The following is a 16,807-nucleotide window of genomic DNA, read 5'->3' on the forward strand; positions in this document are numbered from 1 at the left end:
AACACGGAGTGAAAAACTGCTCAGACGATTTAAGAACAGCTTAAGTACCGGCAACATAAGCCCACAGTAGTGAAATATTATCAGCTGCCGTAAACGATGGTGCACTTTCTGATAAGGTTATCTGAAGACCACGTGGCTTTCCGAAGTTCTGTAGCCCTCTGATCACGTAATTAAATATAATGTGTTTGAACTGCCATCATAGCTTCAAGGCAAAGATAACTGATTTGCTTTATATGCGTGCGTTGGAGACACAGCAGTCACTGACACCTTCTCCTGTCTTCAACCCACTTGGCACGCATCCAGCCATGGTCGGATACGCTGCAGTGTTCGGACTTTTGACAGCCCTCTGCGTTTATGCGGTGAGCCGAGAATGTTTATGTATTTACAAAATAAGATATCTGTCCAAGTATGCGGTGAAATTTTTCGTTCAATCTCACAGAAACTATGTTTCATTGTTGTGTTTTACTTTGATGTATCTAAGGGTACGTTCTTTCACTACAGCCAGACTGTAAAGGTTAACGAAAAATGTTCCAGAGAACAGTGCTACAGGTACCGTATTATCTGAACACTGTGTTACCAGGCCCGAAGTCTGTATCGCTTATACTGGACCGATCACACAGCTGCGGTCTGATAAAAGTTGTCAGCGTTTGTCCATGCATTACAGAAATTTAAAATGTATTTTGTGTCCAGCCTGAAGATAAATCCGTAGAATCATTGTATTCTAATTTATTTTATCACAGTGGTGTCATTCTCCACAGGTATTTCATGTAAGAGTTCAAGGATTATGGAACTGGCAATGGACGCTCGTGTGCGACACATACTTGACGTTAGTATTTAAGAGCACTTCACTGCTGCCTATGAACAACACTATCATGGCTACGTGTAGCGCAACTACCACTTTGATCCAAAGTCGTCATTTATATGTTGAATATTTTCAGCATCTATCTTTCCTGCAGTTTTTAACCTCTACAGTTCCCTCTACTACAAAGGAAGTAATTCATTGACATCTTAGCACCTCCTACCATACTGTCTATTCTTCTTGTCATTGTTTTCCACTTTTCTTCCACGACGATTCTCGTTCCTCATCTTACCAATCCATCTAACTTTGAACATCGTTCTATAGCACCACATCCCAAATGCTTCGATTATTTTCTCTTCTGCATATTCCACAATTCATGATTCACTTACATCCAGTGTTGTATCTTAAACATGTATTCCGAGAAATTTCTCCTTCAAACAAAGGCCTCTTATTGGTCCTAGCAGACTTTTTCTAGCGAGTAATGTCCTATAATGTTAATCTGCTTCTTATATCCTCCTTGATCAGTCCGTCACACGTAATTTATCTTCCCAGGTAGCAGAATTCCTTCAATTCAGCCACTTCATGTTTCCCAATTTTGATGTTAAGTTTATCGCTGATTTTATTTATGCATTTCCTCACTACTTTCGTCCATCCTTAGTTTGCTCTCAGTCTGTATTTTGTGCTCATAAGACTATTCGTATCGTTCAACAGATCCTGCAATTCTTCCTTCCACTCACTGAGAACAGCAAGTCTTATCATTAATTTCCTTTCATCCTGGGTTCTAAATCAACTCCTGCAATTTACTTTTATTACCGTCACTGTTTTTTCGATGTATAAGCTCAACAAGGGGGGACACAGATACAGTGTATTGCATACTTTTTCGTCCGCGCACTTCTTTCTTGGCCTTCTATCATTATTTTTCCATCTTGGTTTCCATACATACTCGTATCGTACATGAACGGTCTTTCTCTGTAGCTTATCTTTATTTTTATGAAGACAAATACGTGGCACCGTTATACATGGTGAAAAGCTTTCTCTAAGTCTACAAATTATACGAACGTGTCTTAACTTTTCTCAAGAAACTAAGCCAAACTGAAGCCAGAACTGCCGGCTAATGCATTTGTCTTTTCTAAAGTCAAACTTATCGTCATTGATAGATTCTCATATTTCTTTTCCATTCGTATGTATACTCTTTCTTCCAGAGTCTTGAAAGCATGAGCTGTGAAGCTAATTGTACGACTGTTCTCGCGTTTATCTGCTCTTGCTATCTTCGAGATCGAGTGATTGATGGTATGTCACTAATGTCATTGACTTCACAGGCATATTAATCTATTCGTTCTGCTTGATTTGATCGCACGCCTGTCAAAGCTCTGTCAATATCGGCTTCTCATACTATAAAGGGTTGCTCTTGTGACTCAGATAATGTACCGTGGAAGTGTCAGCCAAATAAACGGTTCCTGTTATCTGTAAACCCTACAATACTGGGAAGTGGACACAATAAAAGTAAACAGTTACGATTAAGAAGCTGTGATTCTGGCAAAAGTCACTAAACGATGCGCATCTACTCTGCAATATGGTCGTATATAACAACTAGTGTACTCTACTTTCATAAAGGTTCTTAAATTTCTTACTTACTTATTTGATGTTCTGGCCCATGTAAGATTTGTCTCACAATGGCTCTTCAGAAAGAAAATGCAACAGATAACTTTAGTTTAATCAATTCATTCAACCAAAGAATCAAAATATGATGCACAATTTTGCTGGCAAATTTGTTTAGGGAACATGTCTGTAATATAAGAAACCATAATTCTTTTAAACCCTCAGTCTAAATTATTTTTAGATCAAACAAGTTAGTTCGGACCCAACGTACACAACGAAATGTTGTTGTTGTTGTGGTCTTCAGTCCTGAGACAGGTTTGATGCAGGTCTCCATGCTACTCTATCCTGTGCAAGTCTCTTCATCTCCCAGTACCTACTGCAGCCTACATCCTTCTGAATCTGCTTAGTGTATTCATTTCTTGGTCTCCCTCTACGATTTTTACCATTCACGCTGCCCTCCAGTACTAAATTGGTGATCCCTTGATGCCTCAGAACATGTCCTACCAACCGATCCCTTCTTCTAGTCAAGTTGTGCCACAAACTCATCTTCTCCCAAATTCTATTCAATACCTCCTCATTAGTTATGTGATCTACCCATCTAATCTACAGCATTCTTCTGTAGCACCACATTTCGGAAGCTTCTATTCTCTTCTTGTCTAAACTATGTATAGTCCATGTTTCACTTCCATACATGGCTACACTCCATACAAATACTTTCAGAAACGACTTCCTGACACTTAAATCAATACTCTATGTTAACAAATTTCTCTTCTTCAGAAACGCTTTCCTTGCCATTGCCAGTCTACATTTTATATCCTCTCTACTTCGACCATTATCAGTTATTTTGATCCCCAAATAGCAAAACTCCTTTACTACTTTAAGTGTCTCATTTCCTAATCTAATTCCCGCAGCATCACCCGACTTAATTCCTCGTTTTGCTTTTGTTGGTGTTCATCTTATACCCTCCTTTCAAGACACTGTCCATTCCGTTCAACTGCTCTTCCAAGTCCTTTGCTGTCTCTGACAGAATTACAATGTCGTCGGCGAACCTAAAGGTTTTTATTTCTTCTCCATGGATTTTAATACCTACTCCGAACTTTTCTTTCGTTTCCTTTACTGCTTGCTCAATATACAGATTGAATAGCATCGGGGAGAGCCTACAACCCTGTCTCACTCCCTTCCCAACCACTGCTTCCCTTTCATGTCCCTCGACTCTTATAACTGCCATCTGCTTTCTGTACAAATTGTAAATAGCCTATCGCTCCCTGTATTTTACCCCTGCCATCTTCAGAAATTGAAAGAGAGTATTCCAGTCAACATTGTCAAAAGCGTTCTCTAAGTCTACAAATGCTAGAAATGTAGGTTTGGCTTTCCTTAATCTAGCTTCTAAGATAAGTCGTAGGGTCAGTATTGCCTCACGTGTTCCAACATTTCTACGGAATCCAAACTGATGTTTCCCAAGGTCGGCTTCTACCAGTTTTTCCATTCGTCTGTAAAGAATTCGCGTTAGTATTTTGCAGCTGTGACTTATTAAACTGATAATTCGGTAATTTTCACATCTGTCAACACCTGATTCTCCTTGAGGTCTGTCTCATACCTCACCTGATGGTAGAATTTTGTCAGGACTGGCTCTCCCAAGGATGTCAGTAGTTCTAATGGAATGTTGTCTACTCCTGGGGCCTTGTTTCGACTTCGGTCTTTCAATGCTCTGTCAAACTCTACACGCAGTATCATATTTCCCATTTCATCTTCATCTACTTCCTCTTCCATTTCCATAACATTGTCCTCAAGAACATCGCCCCTGTATAGACCCTCTATGTACTCCTTCCACCTTTCTGCTTTCCCTTCTTTGCTTAGAATTGGGTTTCCATTCATGCAAGTGGTTCTCTTTTCTCCAAAGGTCTCTTTAATTTTCCTGTAGGCAGTATCTATCTTACCCCTCATGAGATAAGCCTCTACATCCTTACATTTGTCCTCTAGCCATCCCTGCTTAGCCATTTTGCGCTTCCTGTCGATCTCATTTTTGAGACGTTTGTACTCCTTTTTGCCTGCTTCACTTGCTGCATTTTTGTATTTTCTCCTTTCATCAATTAAATTCAGTATCTCTTCTGTTACCCAAGGATTTCTACTAGCCCTCGTCTTTTTACCTACTTGATCCTCTGCTGCCTTCACTATTTCATTCCTCAAAGCTACCCTTTCTTCTTCTACTGTATTTCTTTCCCCCATTCCTGTCAGTTGTTTCCTTATGCTCTCCCTGAAACTCTGTACTACCTCTGGTTCTTTCAGTTTATCCAGGCCCCATCTCCTTAAATTCCCACCTTTCTGCGGTTTCTTCAGTTTTAATCTACAGTTCATAACCAATAGACTGTGGTCAGAGTCCACATCTGCCCCTGGAAATGTCTTACAATTTAAAATCTGGTTCCCAAGTCCCTGTCTTACCATTATATAATCTATCTGAAACCTTTTAGTATCTCTGGGGTTCTTCCACTTCTTTCATGATTCTTGAACCAAGTGTTAGCTATGATTAAGTTATGCTCTGTGCAAAATTCTACCAGGCGGCTTCCTCTTTCATTTCTTAGCCCCAATCCATATTCACCTACTACGTTTCCTTCTCTTCCTTTTCCTACTGTCGAATTCCAGTCACCTATGACTATTAAATTTTCATCTCCCTTCACTACCTGAATAATTTCTTTTATCTCATCATACATTTCATCAACTTCATCATCTGCAGAGCTAGTTGGCATATAAACTGGTACTACTGTAGTATGCGTGGGCTTCGTATCTATCTTAGCCACAATAATGCGTTCACTATGCTGTTTGTAGTAGCTTACCCGCACTCCTATTTTTTTAATTCATTATTAAACCTACTCCTGCATTACCCCTATTTGATTTTGTATTTATAATCCTGTATTCACCTGACCAAAAGTCTTGTTCCTCCTGCCACCGAACTTCACTAATTCCCACTATATCTAACTTTAACCTATCCATTTCCCTTTTCAAATTTTCTAACCTACCTGCCTGATTAAGGGATCTGACGTTCCACGCTCCGATTCGTAGAATGCCAGTTTTCTTTCTCCTGATAACGATATCCTCTTGAGTAGTCCCCGCCCGGAGATCCGAATGGGGGACTATTTTACCTCCGGAATATTTTACCCAAGAGGACACCATCATCATTTAATCATACACAACGAAGCACACTCATAAACATACTACAGGGTGATTCAAAAAGAATACCACAACTTTAAAAATGTGTATTTAATGACAGAAACATAATATAACCTTCTGTTATACATCATTACAAAGAGTATTTAAAAAGGTTTTTTTTTCACTCAAAAACAAGTTCAGAGATGTTCAATATGGCCCCCTCCAGACACTCGAGCAATATCAACCTGATACTCCAACTCGTTCCACACTCTCTGTAGCATATCAGGCGTAACAGTTTGGATAGCTGCTGTTATTTCTCGTTTCAAATCATCAATGGTGACTGGGAGAGGTGGCTGAAACACCATATCCTTAACATACCCCCATAAGAAAAAATCGCAGGGGGTAAGATTAGGGCTTCTTGGAGGCCAGTGATGAAGTGCTCTGTCACGGGCTGCCTGGCGGCCGATCCATTTCCTCGGGTAGTTGACGTTACGGACAGATAAGTGCCATCCTGCTGAAATATGAATTGTTGTGCTTCTTGTTCGAGCTGAGGGAACAGCGAATTCTCTAACATCTCCAGATACTGTAGTCCAGTTACAGTAGCACCTTCGAAGAAAAAGGGACCAAAAACTTTATTGGCTGAAATGGCGCAGAAAACGAGTCACGTTCATACTGAGTTGTTTCCCGCGGATTCTCAGTGCCCCATATGCAGACATTATGACGGTTGACTTTCTCGTTAGTGTGGAAAGTTGCTTCATCACTAAACACAATCTTTGAAACGAAAGATTCATCTGTTTCCATTTGAGCAAGGATAAAATCACAGAACTCGATTCTTTTAATCTTATCAGCTGCAGACAGTGCTTGAACCAATTTCAGACGATAAGGTTTCATAACTAATCTTTTTCGTAGGACTCTCCATACAGTTGATTGTGGAATTTGCAGCTCTCTGCTAGCTCTGCGAGTCGGTTTTCCTGGGCTGCGAACAAATGCTTGCTGGATGCGTGCTACATTTTCATCACTCGTTCTCGGCCGTCCAGAACTTTTCCCTTTGCACAAACACCCATTCTCTGTAAACTGTTTATACCAACGTTTAATACACCACCTATCAGGAGGTTTAACACCATACTTCGTTCGAAATGCACGCTGAACAACTGTCGTCGATTCACTTCTGCCGTACTCAATAACACAAAAAGCTTTCTGTTGAGCGGTCGCCATCTTAGCATCAACTGACGCTGACGCCTAGTCAACAGCGCCTCAAGCGAACAAATGTACAACTAAATGAAACTTTATAGCTCCCTTAATTCGCCGACAGATAGTGCTTAGCTCTGCCTTTTGTCGTTGCAGAGTTTTAAATTCCTAAAGTTGTGGTATTCTTTTTGAATCACCCTGTATATTGGTACAGTCCGTACTTCATATGAACATTAAATTAAATTTATCAGAGCACCAAACTGAGTAGTGATAGGGTTTAGCTGGGATAAAGAAAGCACGCTTGAATAAGGATAACAATCTCGTAATATGCAGTCGTTCATACCTGAAAAACTAGAAATAAACATCGTTTACCACCACTGACAACTACTACGAAGCCCAGAACATATCCAGGAGAGAAATATAGCTCAATACTGAGCAGATCGCGAACCACAGAAAAATTAATGAAATTCCACAAAGTAACCGTAATGAAACATAAACCCTGCCATGTCGTCATTCGTTGTGTTTCGGGAAAGAAACAACAGAGGACTGTAACTCTTTGTACTCTGCTCTGAGAGCCGGCCGCGGTGGCCGTGCGGTTCTAGGCGCTCCAGTCCGGAGCCGCGCTGCTGCTACGGTCGCAGGTTCGAATCCTGCCTCGGGCATGGGTGTGTGTGATGTCCTTAGGTTAGTTAGGTTTAAGTAGTTCTAAGTTCTAGGGGACTGATGACCACAGCAGTTGAGTCCCATAGTGCTCAGAGCCATTTGAACCATCTGCTCTGAGAGACACATGGTCGAACACACTTCTATGCATACAAAGATGCCCTGTCGTTTCCTTTTCTTTTTGTCCCCAAACCCCAACATGTATTCCTAGAAATTTCTCCTTCAAACGAAGGCCTCTTATTGGTCCTAGCAGACTTTACCCACAAGTTACACAACTAGACTAGGATGAAATGATGATTCGGCCATGTAAGTGTTCATTCCACTCCGCAAATTGCGACCTATCCAATGATTCATAAGGAACTGCAATCCACTGTGCTATGAGTAACATGTGGTTGAGCACGCTGTGATTCACACAAAGAAAATCCATCTCTTTCCGAGAGAAAAATCACCGTACAGTTGGAAACTTCCCTAGACATCACTGTGCACTGAAGGTGCAAGCATTTACTGGAAGCTAATAAGGAATGGACATAAGCCTGCTATAGTCCAAGTGGCCTTGTACCTGAGCAAAGTCATGTGCTTATAACCCCATAAAACTCAGGAAAAACGTAAAATTCTTCCTCATTCTTAAAGCAATTGTATTTATTGAATTTATCTTGCACATTGGGAAAGATTCTGTATCACTAACTATGTGGGAGAGTAAAATTTCTTTATACTGTGCCATACATGGTCCCAACTCACACAAACAGAAGGTGAAAATGGTGATCAATCCACACATGAAATTTCTCCTAGACTGATTAATATTGTTCCACCTTAACTTCTAAAAGACTGAAATAAAATAGTTATATGTTACTAAATTGCTCCAATATTTCCACCCACGAACTGTCTCTTCTTACACAGTTCTTACGGCGAAGAAATATCTAGCACAGCCCCGGCGCTAACTAATTCTACTAATCCTGTGTGTGTGTGTGTGTGTGTGTGTGCTTGCGTGCGTGTATGAGGGGAGGAGGGGAAAACTCTAGAAATGCGTATGTTACTCACTTGCCAACATAACTCTGCCTACCTGTTATATACCTGCTCTGATGGACACATGAAAAGGATAACAGACGTCTGTAATTCATGTATAATTATTTTTCCGCGGCCCACATTGCTCACTCAAGATTACTAAAATGAATGATAATTTGACTTTAAAAAGAAATAAATTAATCACAGGAAAGAAAATGTTAAAATTAACTGGAGCAGACGATCATTGTTGATAATGTATGCATCTTTGTTAGAGGCCATATTTCTAGAAAAGAGCTATAAAACCTGCAAAATATTACATATTTTAATAGCACCATCAGTTTTGTGGAGCCGGTATCTGTTATTTATGAGCGAAACGGAATCATAGCTTGGAGACTGTGGTCAGATCATTTAAAGTTCCGCGACTACAGTCAAGTTTGCAAAACACTTTGCGATGACCGGCAGTTCATCTCAGGGACGCTGTAGCAATCTGCAAATGAATAAATGGCTGAATACTTATTATATACGGCCATTGCATCTTCACGTCACGACCCGTTAAGCTCGTATTGGTCGGTGGCTGTAACAATGATGGATTAAAACATTCCGCGTATCGTACATCTATTAGGAGAACTGTTCAAATGGAAACTCACGTCACTTAACTAATTTACATTAATTTGATTGCAGTTGGTTCTAAAGTTAATACATGACAATTACATCACATTTGCCTGCAGAAAACAAAGATTAATTAATGACTGACATGGAACGCAGCTGTAGTGCTTTCTATCAGTATAAGGTCTAACAGATCAAAGAGAGAGATCAGAGCACGACCGCTCTTCGCTTACTTTCTAAAACAAAAAAATGTATTAAAGTCGATTGCAGTCAGCCAAAGGCTTGTTGCCGCTACGTCTTTGAAATATTATTTATGAAATAGTAATTATATTTCACAAAATTCATTTACATAAGTTATTCAGGTTTGAAGTTATTTACAGTAAATAAATACATATGCACGTTTTTGTGTTTTCCGTCGTTTTTGCGACGTTAAATTTACATGATATTACATGGTTCTGTCCATGTAATGCTTCAGATACTTATAAAATCATTTGTTGGACTATGGGTATGGTACTGTCTTTACTTCTGTAGTAGCACCAAATGTTGTGACTTAGCAGACATGTTATTTATTTCTTCACAGTTCTAAAAAGCACAACACACATACACACTATAATTCCGACATCAAAGTAGATACTGTCAACCAAGAATATAACGGATCAGAAATCATGTCCAGCTAAGTTCCGTGAGACACCACTCAAATGTTGTACAGAACACATTATCAGTCCTGTTCTGATGACCGCAAGTAAATCTGTAATCACTAAGTTGACATTGCAGTGACAGTACATGGGTTGTTGTTGTTGTTGTTGTTGTGGCCTTCAGTCCTGAGACTGGTTTGATGCAGCTCTCCATGCTACTCAATCCTGTGCAAGCTTCTTCATCTCCCAGTACCTACTGCAGCCTACATCCTTCTGAATCTGCTTAGTGTATTCATCTCTTGGTCTCCCTCTACGATTTTTAGCCTCCACGCTGCCCTCCAATACTAAATTGGCGATCCCTCGATGTCTCAGAACATGTCCTAACAACCGATCCTTTCTTCTAGTCAAGTTGTACCACAAATCCTCTTCTCCCCAATTCTGTTCAATACCTCCTCATTAGTTATGTGATCTACCCATCTAATCTTCAGCAAGCTTCTGTAGTACCACATTTCGAAAGCGTCTATTCTCTTCTTGTCTAAACTATTTATCGTCCACGTTTCACATCCATACAAATACTTTCAGAAACGAGTTCCTGACCTTTAAATCTATACTCGATGTTAACAAATTTTTCTTCTACACAAACGCTTTCCTTGCCGTTGCCAGTCTACATTTTATATCCTCTCTACTTCGACTATCATCAGTTATTTTGATCCCCAAATTGCAAAACTCCTTTACTGTTTTAAGTGTCTCATTTCCTAATCTAATTCCCTCAGCATTACCCGACTTAATTCGACTACATTCCATTATCCTCGTTTTGCTTTTGTTGATGTTCATCTTATACCCTCCTTTCAAGACACTGTACATTCCGTTCAACTGCTCTTCCGAGTCCTTTGCTGTCTCTAGGCAGACAACAAAGGACGGAATGGGAATGGCAACAGGCAGTAAGGTATTTAAGCCTCAGAGCTGATAAACGAAAGATTGGTCAGAGCAACCAAAGTGTGGCACAATTAAAGATGTTGTCCAATGTGGAAATAAATCGGTATATTCGGGTTCCTAACTAGCTGAGAACGACTCTAGTACCAAAACTGAAGCATTAAAAATGACAGCAGAAAAAATATTTGTTGAGAATTGGTCTCCAGGAATTTTTGACCATGTTAATTACTTACTTCATTTAAACATTGCAGAAGTCAAAACGATGAGTTTTGTATGGCGAAAAAATCTAACTCATTACGAAACGTTTTCTGATGTATAACTGTTTCATTTGTTGATACTCTACCTTTCATAATTCAGTGTCAAAAATAAATATCACCTTCAGTGCTGTCATGTTTGTCTGAAGACGCAAAATTAAGGGCTTTCTGTTTTCTAGAAGCGTGGAGAACCATTTGCGGAGCGCATTGAAGTTCATTTCGACAGATTTTCGACGTCTATTCTTTCTTCTACGTTTTGAACAGTCGAATATTTCTCCAAATTATTTTTGAGACCACGCAACGATTTCATGTTTGGAAAGGAATTGATGCCTTACTTTCCAATCAGTTATCGAATTTTTAAGAATGTAGTTATATCCAGTCGATGTCTCTAGATCTATTGTCCTGCTCTACGATGGAACGAACACTCTTAATTTTTAAGGATTTTTGTAGATTGACAGAAATCAACTGCAATTTGCTACACAATTGACTTTTAAGCAACACGGCAGTCTCTTTCGTTGTGACCTTGACTGTGGTAGCAGATAAACAGGATTAATATACGTCACTATGTATGTTTATCTGTTGCTCTTCGTTTTCTCATTACTTCTTTTTGCTTTGGTTTAGTATTTATAGATAATAAAACACATGAAAAAGCCGTTCTCGTTTGCGTAGTTACACTGTAGATATCTATTAACGCCGTAACTGTATAAATATAAATCAAATTTTGCACTACTTGAGCTTAACGACATACTGCAGCTGCCATGCAAGTGTGGCGAATCACCATAATAATGACTAGAGGTTAAATTTTACAGGTTTTCACGAAACAAATTGGATCTACTTTATCAGATTGTTCGAAACATAACACTGAGAAAAGAGGGTGGTGATAAGACACTGAACTCCCGTTCGAGACGATGGTTGTTCATATTCGCGTTCAGTCATGCAAATTAAGGTTTTCCGTGATTTCCCTAACTCGCCTGAATTAAATCCTACGACGGTTGCTTTCAGGATTGCCAGACGATTTCTTACTCCTTTCTTCTAATTTCCGAACGTGTTCGCTAGCTCTAATAAGCACGTCGTCAGCGGGACACTTATCTCTAATATCCCTTCCTTCGAAACATATTGTTCTATCGTAAATAAGTCTTTCATTGTGCTCTTTTATTTTCTTATTCATTTTTCGATAAGTGTATTGATTAAAACAACAATAGTTAAGATTTGATTAAATAGTACTACAGGATTTGTATTCAGGTAGAAGAGGCCAGGCAAGTTACTGGTAAACCATTTTTAATAAATTCTTTTTGGAGACAGTTTGATATTCTTTGCATGTATTAAAATGATCTCTTATTGTATGATACATAGTTGAAAATTTTTTTGGCATAATAGAATCACAATTATTTTGTTATTTTAGAAGGTAATACGAAAACGTCACCAAGCCCACTACCGAGGCAAGGTTACTTTAACTACAGGGCAGGAAAACAACAGTACTTGTAAAAGTTCTGTTGTGTACATAGTTCCGCGTAGTCAGTGCGTACATAACTTTCCCACTAGAGCGCGCCCCGCCAAACACAACAGCGCAGGCGCAGCGCTCGTCCGTCTCCGCACTATGAGATGGCGCTGTCTTAGAGATGGACCACATTCTGCTTCCGCCGATCCGCGTATTAATATGTAAGCAGCCAATGAGATTGCTGCTAACGTAGAACCTTTTCTCTTCGCGGATCACACTCGCTCGAGGTATTATAACGAGTGTACAGACCTCCGATTAGTTAGTCTGCATTAGTCTGCATTAGTCTACATTTGTCTGTAGTCAAGTTTCAGTCTGCGCCTAATAAGATTACCATATTCCTGTGCATAGCCATGAAGATATATGAATAGACACTTTGTCAGGTATCAGAGATATGTGAGAATAAGATTAATGTACCAAGATCAAAGGAACTTCACATTGTCAGTTGTAAACATCATCCAGAATCAAGTTACCTAATGTCTATATTTTTTATTATTTTAATAAATGTGTGTGAAAATTCATCAAGTTCTGTTTAAAGTGGGTCACCGTCAATCTGCTACTCTAAGCGTGCAAGTGGCATTTCTATCGTCTGACCTAACAGCAGAAGATACTGAAAGAATGATGAAAACTGATTTAACTCTACATCACTGTCTGCATCAACAGAGATCATACACAAAATTTCCTCCTTCATTGTCTCAGCCTTTCTCATCCCAACATGTGTGGTATTTTCACTCAATTCAGTCTTCTTGTTAAGGATCACACAGCACTGAAGTACACTGTCTATGGATGTTTTAGTTGTTGTTTCAAGAGTTTTTGTTTCACATTGTGAGCTTCCTTATCACCCCACATCACGTTGTGAAAACATTTACATTATGTTTCTGTGACTTTTTCGTTTTTTCACACATGGACTTTCTGCAGGTAATGACTTAAAATCTAAAATACTTCGGCAACGTTTTGCCTTAATGCAAGAGAGATTTGTTGGTTATGGTTCTTCATGTTGCTCTACCTGATGTTCACCAGAAGATCAATCAAAAGTTTCTGTGGTTTGGCCTTTAGTTGCTGCGGAATGTTGAAGGTCGTGGTTATTCAAATTGTTCCAACAAATTTTCAATAGAAGCTTAATCAGGACTTTCTGTGGGTTGGCCTTTGGGTGTTGCAATCTGAGGAGGAGCATTTTCAGTTTTGGCATTTTATACACTGTAATGGTACCGATAACTACTAATTCTAAAACAACAGTTTGTGAGATGTAAGTGCCTGCCTAAAGGCTCTGAACTATGACCGAGCGAGGTGGCGCAGTGGTTAGCACACTGGACTCGCATTCTGGAGGACAATGGTTCAATCCCGCGTCCGGCCATCCTGATCTAGGTTTTCCGTGATTTCACTAAATCGCTCCAGGCAAATGCCGGGATGGTTCCTTTGAAAGAGCATGGCCGATTTCCTTTCCCATCCTTCCCTAATCCGATGAGACCAATGACCTCGCTGTTCGGTCTCTTCCCCCAAAACAACCCAACCCATCTAAACAATGCAGGTGAAATATAGGCATAAATAAACTTTTGCTGAGGTTCCTAACGTACCTCGACAGAGTATAAGTAGCTACCAGAGACGAATCACTTTATTTAGCCACCTTAATACTTCACGTACTAAAATATCCTCTGGCGTTTATTTTTCAGCAAGACAGCCGCGTCACCATCTTGCTGTCACCGGAGTCGGCGTTGATCGGCCTGAATACGACAACAGTGAGGGGAATCCCCTACTACAGCTTCCGTGGGATTCCTTACGCAGTTCCCCCCGTGGGGCAGCTACGATACAAGGTAAGACTTGTAACACACGTATTACCAAGGACACTACAACCATTTCTTTATCTCTTCGACTGAATAACTATATTAGTTCTTTTGCATATTTTAGACACAGACTAGTTTGACCTAGGCTTTTCTTTCCTAGCTGGGGATTGAGCATTGTAACATAAAGATTATTAGGGCATAAAGAGTATTACGGTACTTTCTGATCGTCTAGTTCTTGTCGAGCACTGTTAACTGTCATTATTGAATTATTTATTTCTTCCCATTTAACTGTTCCAAGCAGGGGTGATTTGAAACTGAGACATAGTATCCTAAACGAGTCTTGTGTGGAAACTTCTAGCTGCTAGTGAAAACATGAAAATGGGTATACGTCTTAAGTACTGAAATATACTCATTATAAACTTAACGTAAGGGTGGTATTGGGGTCTAAGGGACTTGTATTTAATCTTCAGTCGGTCTTCGAATTTTGTCTGTCACTTATCACTTCTCGCACCTCTGTGAAAAATTTGTATATATTTGAAGAGCTCCAAGTTTCAGTGTGGTTCAGAGTGCCCATATACCTTCATGGGTAGGACATTTCTAAGGTAAATTTAGGTACAAGTGCATCCCATTTCCAGTAGAACCATATCTAGTAAGAAACCAACTATCGAACTGAGGACAGCTAGAAAAATTAATGGAATAAATGAAGTGCACAGCTTGAATTTTGTTGGTTTGATCTGAGATCAGTGGCGACCCCACTATCATATTTTGTTTTTTCTAAGATTCAGCAAATAATTATAGAACGAAACACCCATTTCCGGTTGACCAATGGAACTGTGTCTCTCCCCCTTTCACCACATCAACCCGTCCTCACTTACTTTAATGTCGATTTGATACCCGTAGGATCCATTTTCTATCAGTCCCTCCAAGCGCTCGAATGCCATGCATTCCACCATGCATACTGCTACCGCCTACCCAATTCTGCTGGAATGATTTAACAAAAAGACAAACACCGTACAAGCAGGCCTTGAAGCCCCAACGTGTAATTCTTCAAATTTCTTACAGTTTTACCAACTGTAACGAATTTGAAGAATTACACGTTTGCAGTTGGCTGTACAACGAATATGAATTGAAATGATTGTATTGCATTAATGGCCGAGAGTCCCCAACTGGAGAGGTTCGGCCGCCGAGTTGCGAATCTTTCCAGTTGACGCCAAGCTGGGCAGCTTAGTGTCGATGATGATGGTGAGGGCGACACATAACCCACTCCCTTAGCGGAGAAATCTCCGACCCGTCCGGGAATCGATCCGCTGCATGACAGTCAGACTCCTGACTACTCAGCTAAGGGGGTGGACCACCTGAAAAAGTTTATTATTTAGTTTCTAAATGAGTTAGTGGTACCGACCATCTTCATAGGAAGGCTATAACTATTAGTACGAGGTCTTTTAAAAAAATTCCTGAACTTTGTTCACAGAATATTTTTGCGTTTGCCTTTTATCTATTGTGTGTTGTGTCCTTGGAAATACTGTCCTCCACAATTGATACACCGCTCCCAATGTAGTTTTCACTTCCGAAGGCAGTCTCTGTATGTCTCGTGCTGGATCGCGCGAACCGTCGCCTGCCAGTTTTCTTTTATCTCGTCAATCGTTGTTAATATTCATCTTTTCAACGGGGTTTTCAAACTCTGAAAACAAAAAAAAATTCCGCAGGGGCCAGTCCTGAGAGTACGGAGGATGAAGCGGCACAGTGATTTCGTTCTTTGTGCAATAGTCGCGTACCAGCAGGGATGAATGGGCGGGTGCGGTATTGTGATGCAAGAGCCATAAATTACCTCGCCACATTGCAGGCCGTTCCCTTCTCAGATTTTCTCGCAGGATTCGCAACACGTCTCGATAGTACCATCAATTAGGAGTTTGTCCCTGTGGCACGAATTTTGGATGAACTAATCCTCCAAAGTCAAAGAAAACAATCAGCATCGCTTTATATTTGACCTGAACTGACGAGCTTTGTCTTGGAGAATCTTTACCGACTATTGTGAAGACTGAACTTTGAGGTCAACATCGTAACAGTATACCCACATCTCATCACCAGTTGTGATTCTCTTAAGGAACATCTCATTCTCATTTGCACGATCTAAATGCTCTTTACAGATTGTGAAGGTCTTTCTGTTCTTGACTCATGAGCCATGGGACGAACTTGGTGGCAACGTGATGCATTCCAAGATGCTGTACTGGGATTTCATGACACCATCCAACTGAAATGTTACATTCTTCTGATTGGCACCTACAATTCCGTTGAAGTTCTTGACATGACCGTCGTCGTTAGACGTCGAGGGGGATCCTGAACGGGAAGCGTCTTTAACTACCGTGTGGCCATTTTTAATCCGTGTGAACATACTCGTAACACCGAATATGGCTTAAGCCCTCATCAGCGTAGGTTTTCTGCGTCATTTGTAGTGTCTCTGTAAAAGTTTTCTTGAGTTGCATGAAAAATTTAATACAGACGTGTTGCTGCTCTAACTCTGCATCTCGAAATTCTCAAACCGTGCAACGCAACCAGGAACGTACTTACAGCTTTTGCGTGGGGGGAGTGGGGGGAGGGGGTCCAACACTATCATTTAGGAAGGTAAACCTGTCTTCGCCCACCACGTAAAAAAGTTTTGCTGTTAACGCCAATAGAGTCAATCAAGCAGAAATTAAAAAATCCACAAATAC

The 16,807-nt window shown here is 40.2% G+C and overlaps 1 protein-coding gene across 1 annotated transcript in view; it reads left to right on the plus strand.

The window, feature by feature from the left end:
* The first annotated feature begins 305 nt into the window (after nucleotides 1-305).
* LOC126413173 (esterase B1-like) overlaps nucleotides 306-16,807 on the plus strand; it is a 137,221-nt gene continuing 120,719 nt past the window's right edge. The window contains exons 1-2 of the mRNA XM_050083068.1: nucleotides 306-359; nucleotides 13,986-14,126. Of these exons, the coding sequence (XP_049939025.1) occupies nucleotides 306-359; nucleotides 13,986-14,126 (195 nt within the window). The remainder of the gene's footprint in view (nucleotides 360-13,985; nucleotides 14,127-16,807) is intronic.

This window comes from Schistocerca serialis, chromosome 7, assembly GCF_023864345.2.
Source record: "Schistocerca serialis cubense isolate TAMUIC-IGC-003099 chromosome 7, iqSchSeri2.2, whole genome shotgun sequence".
NCBI lineage: Eukaryota > Metazoa > Arthropoda > Insecta > Orthoptera > Acrididae > Schistocerca > Schistocerca serialis.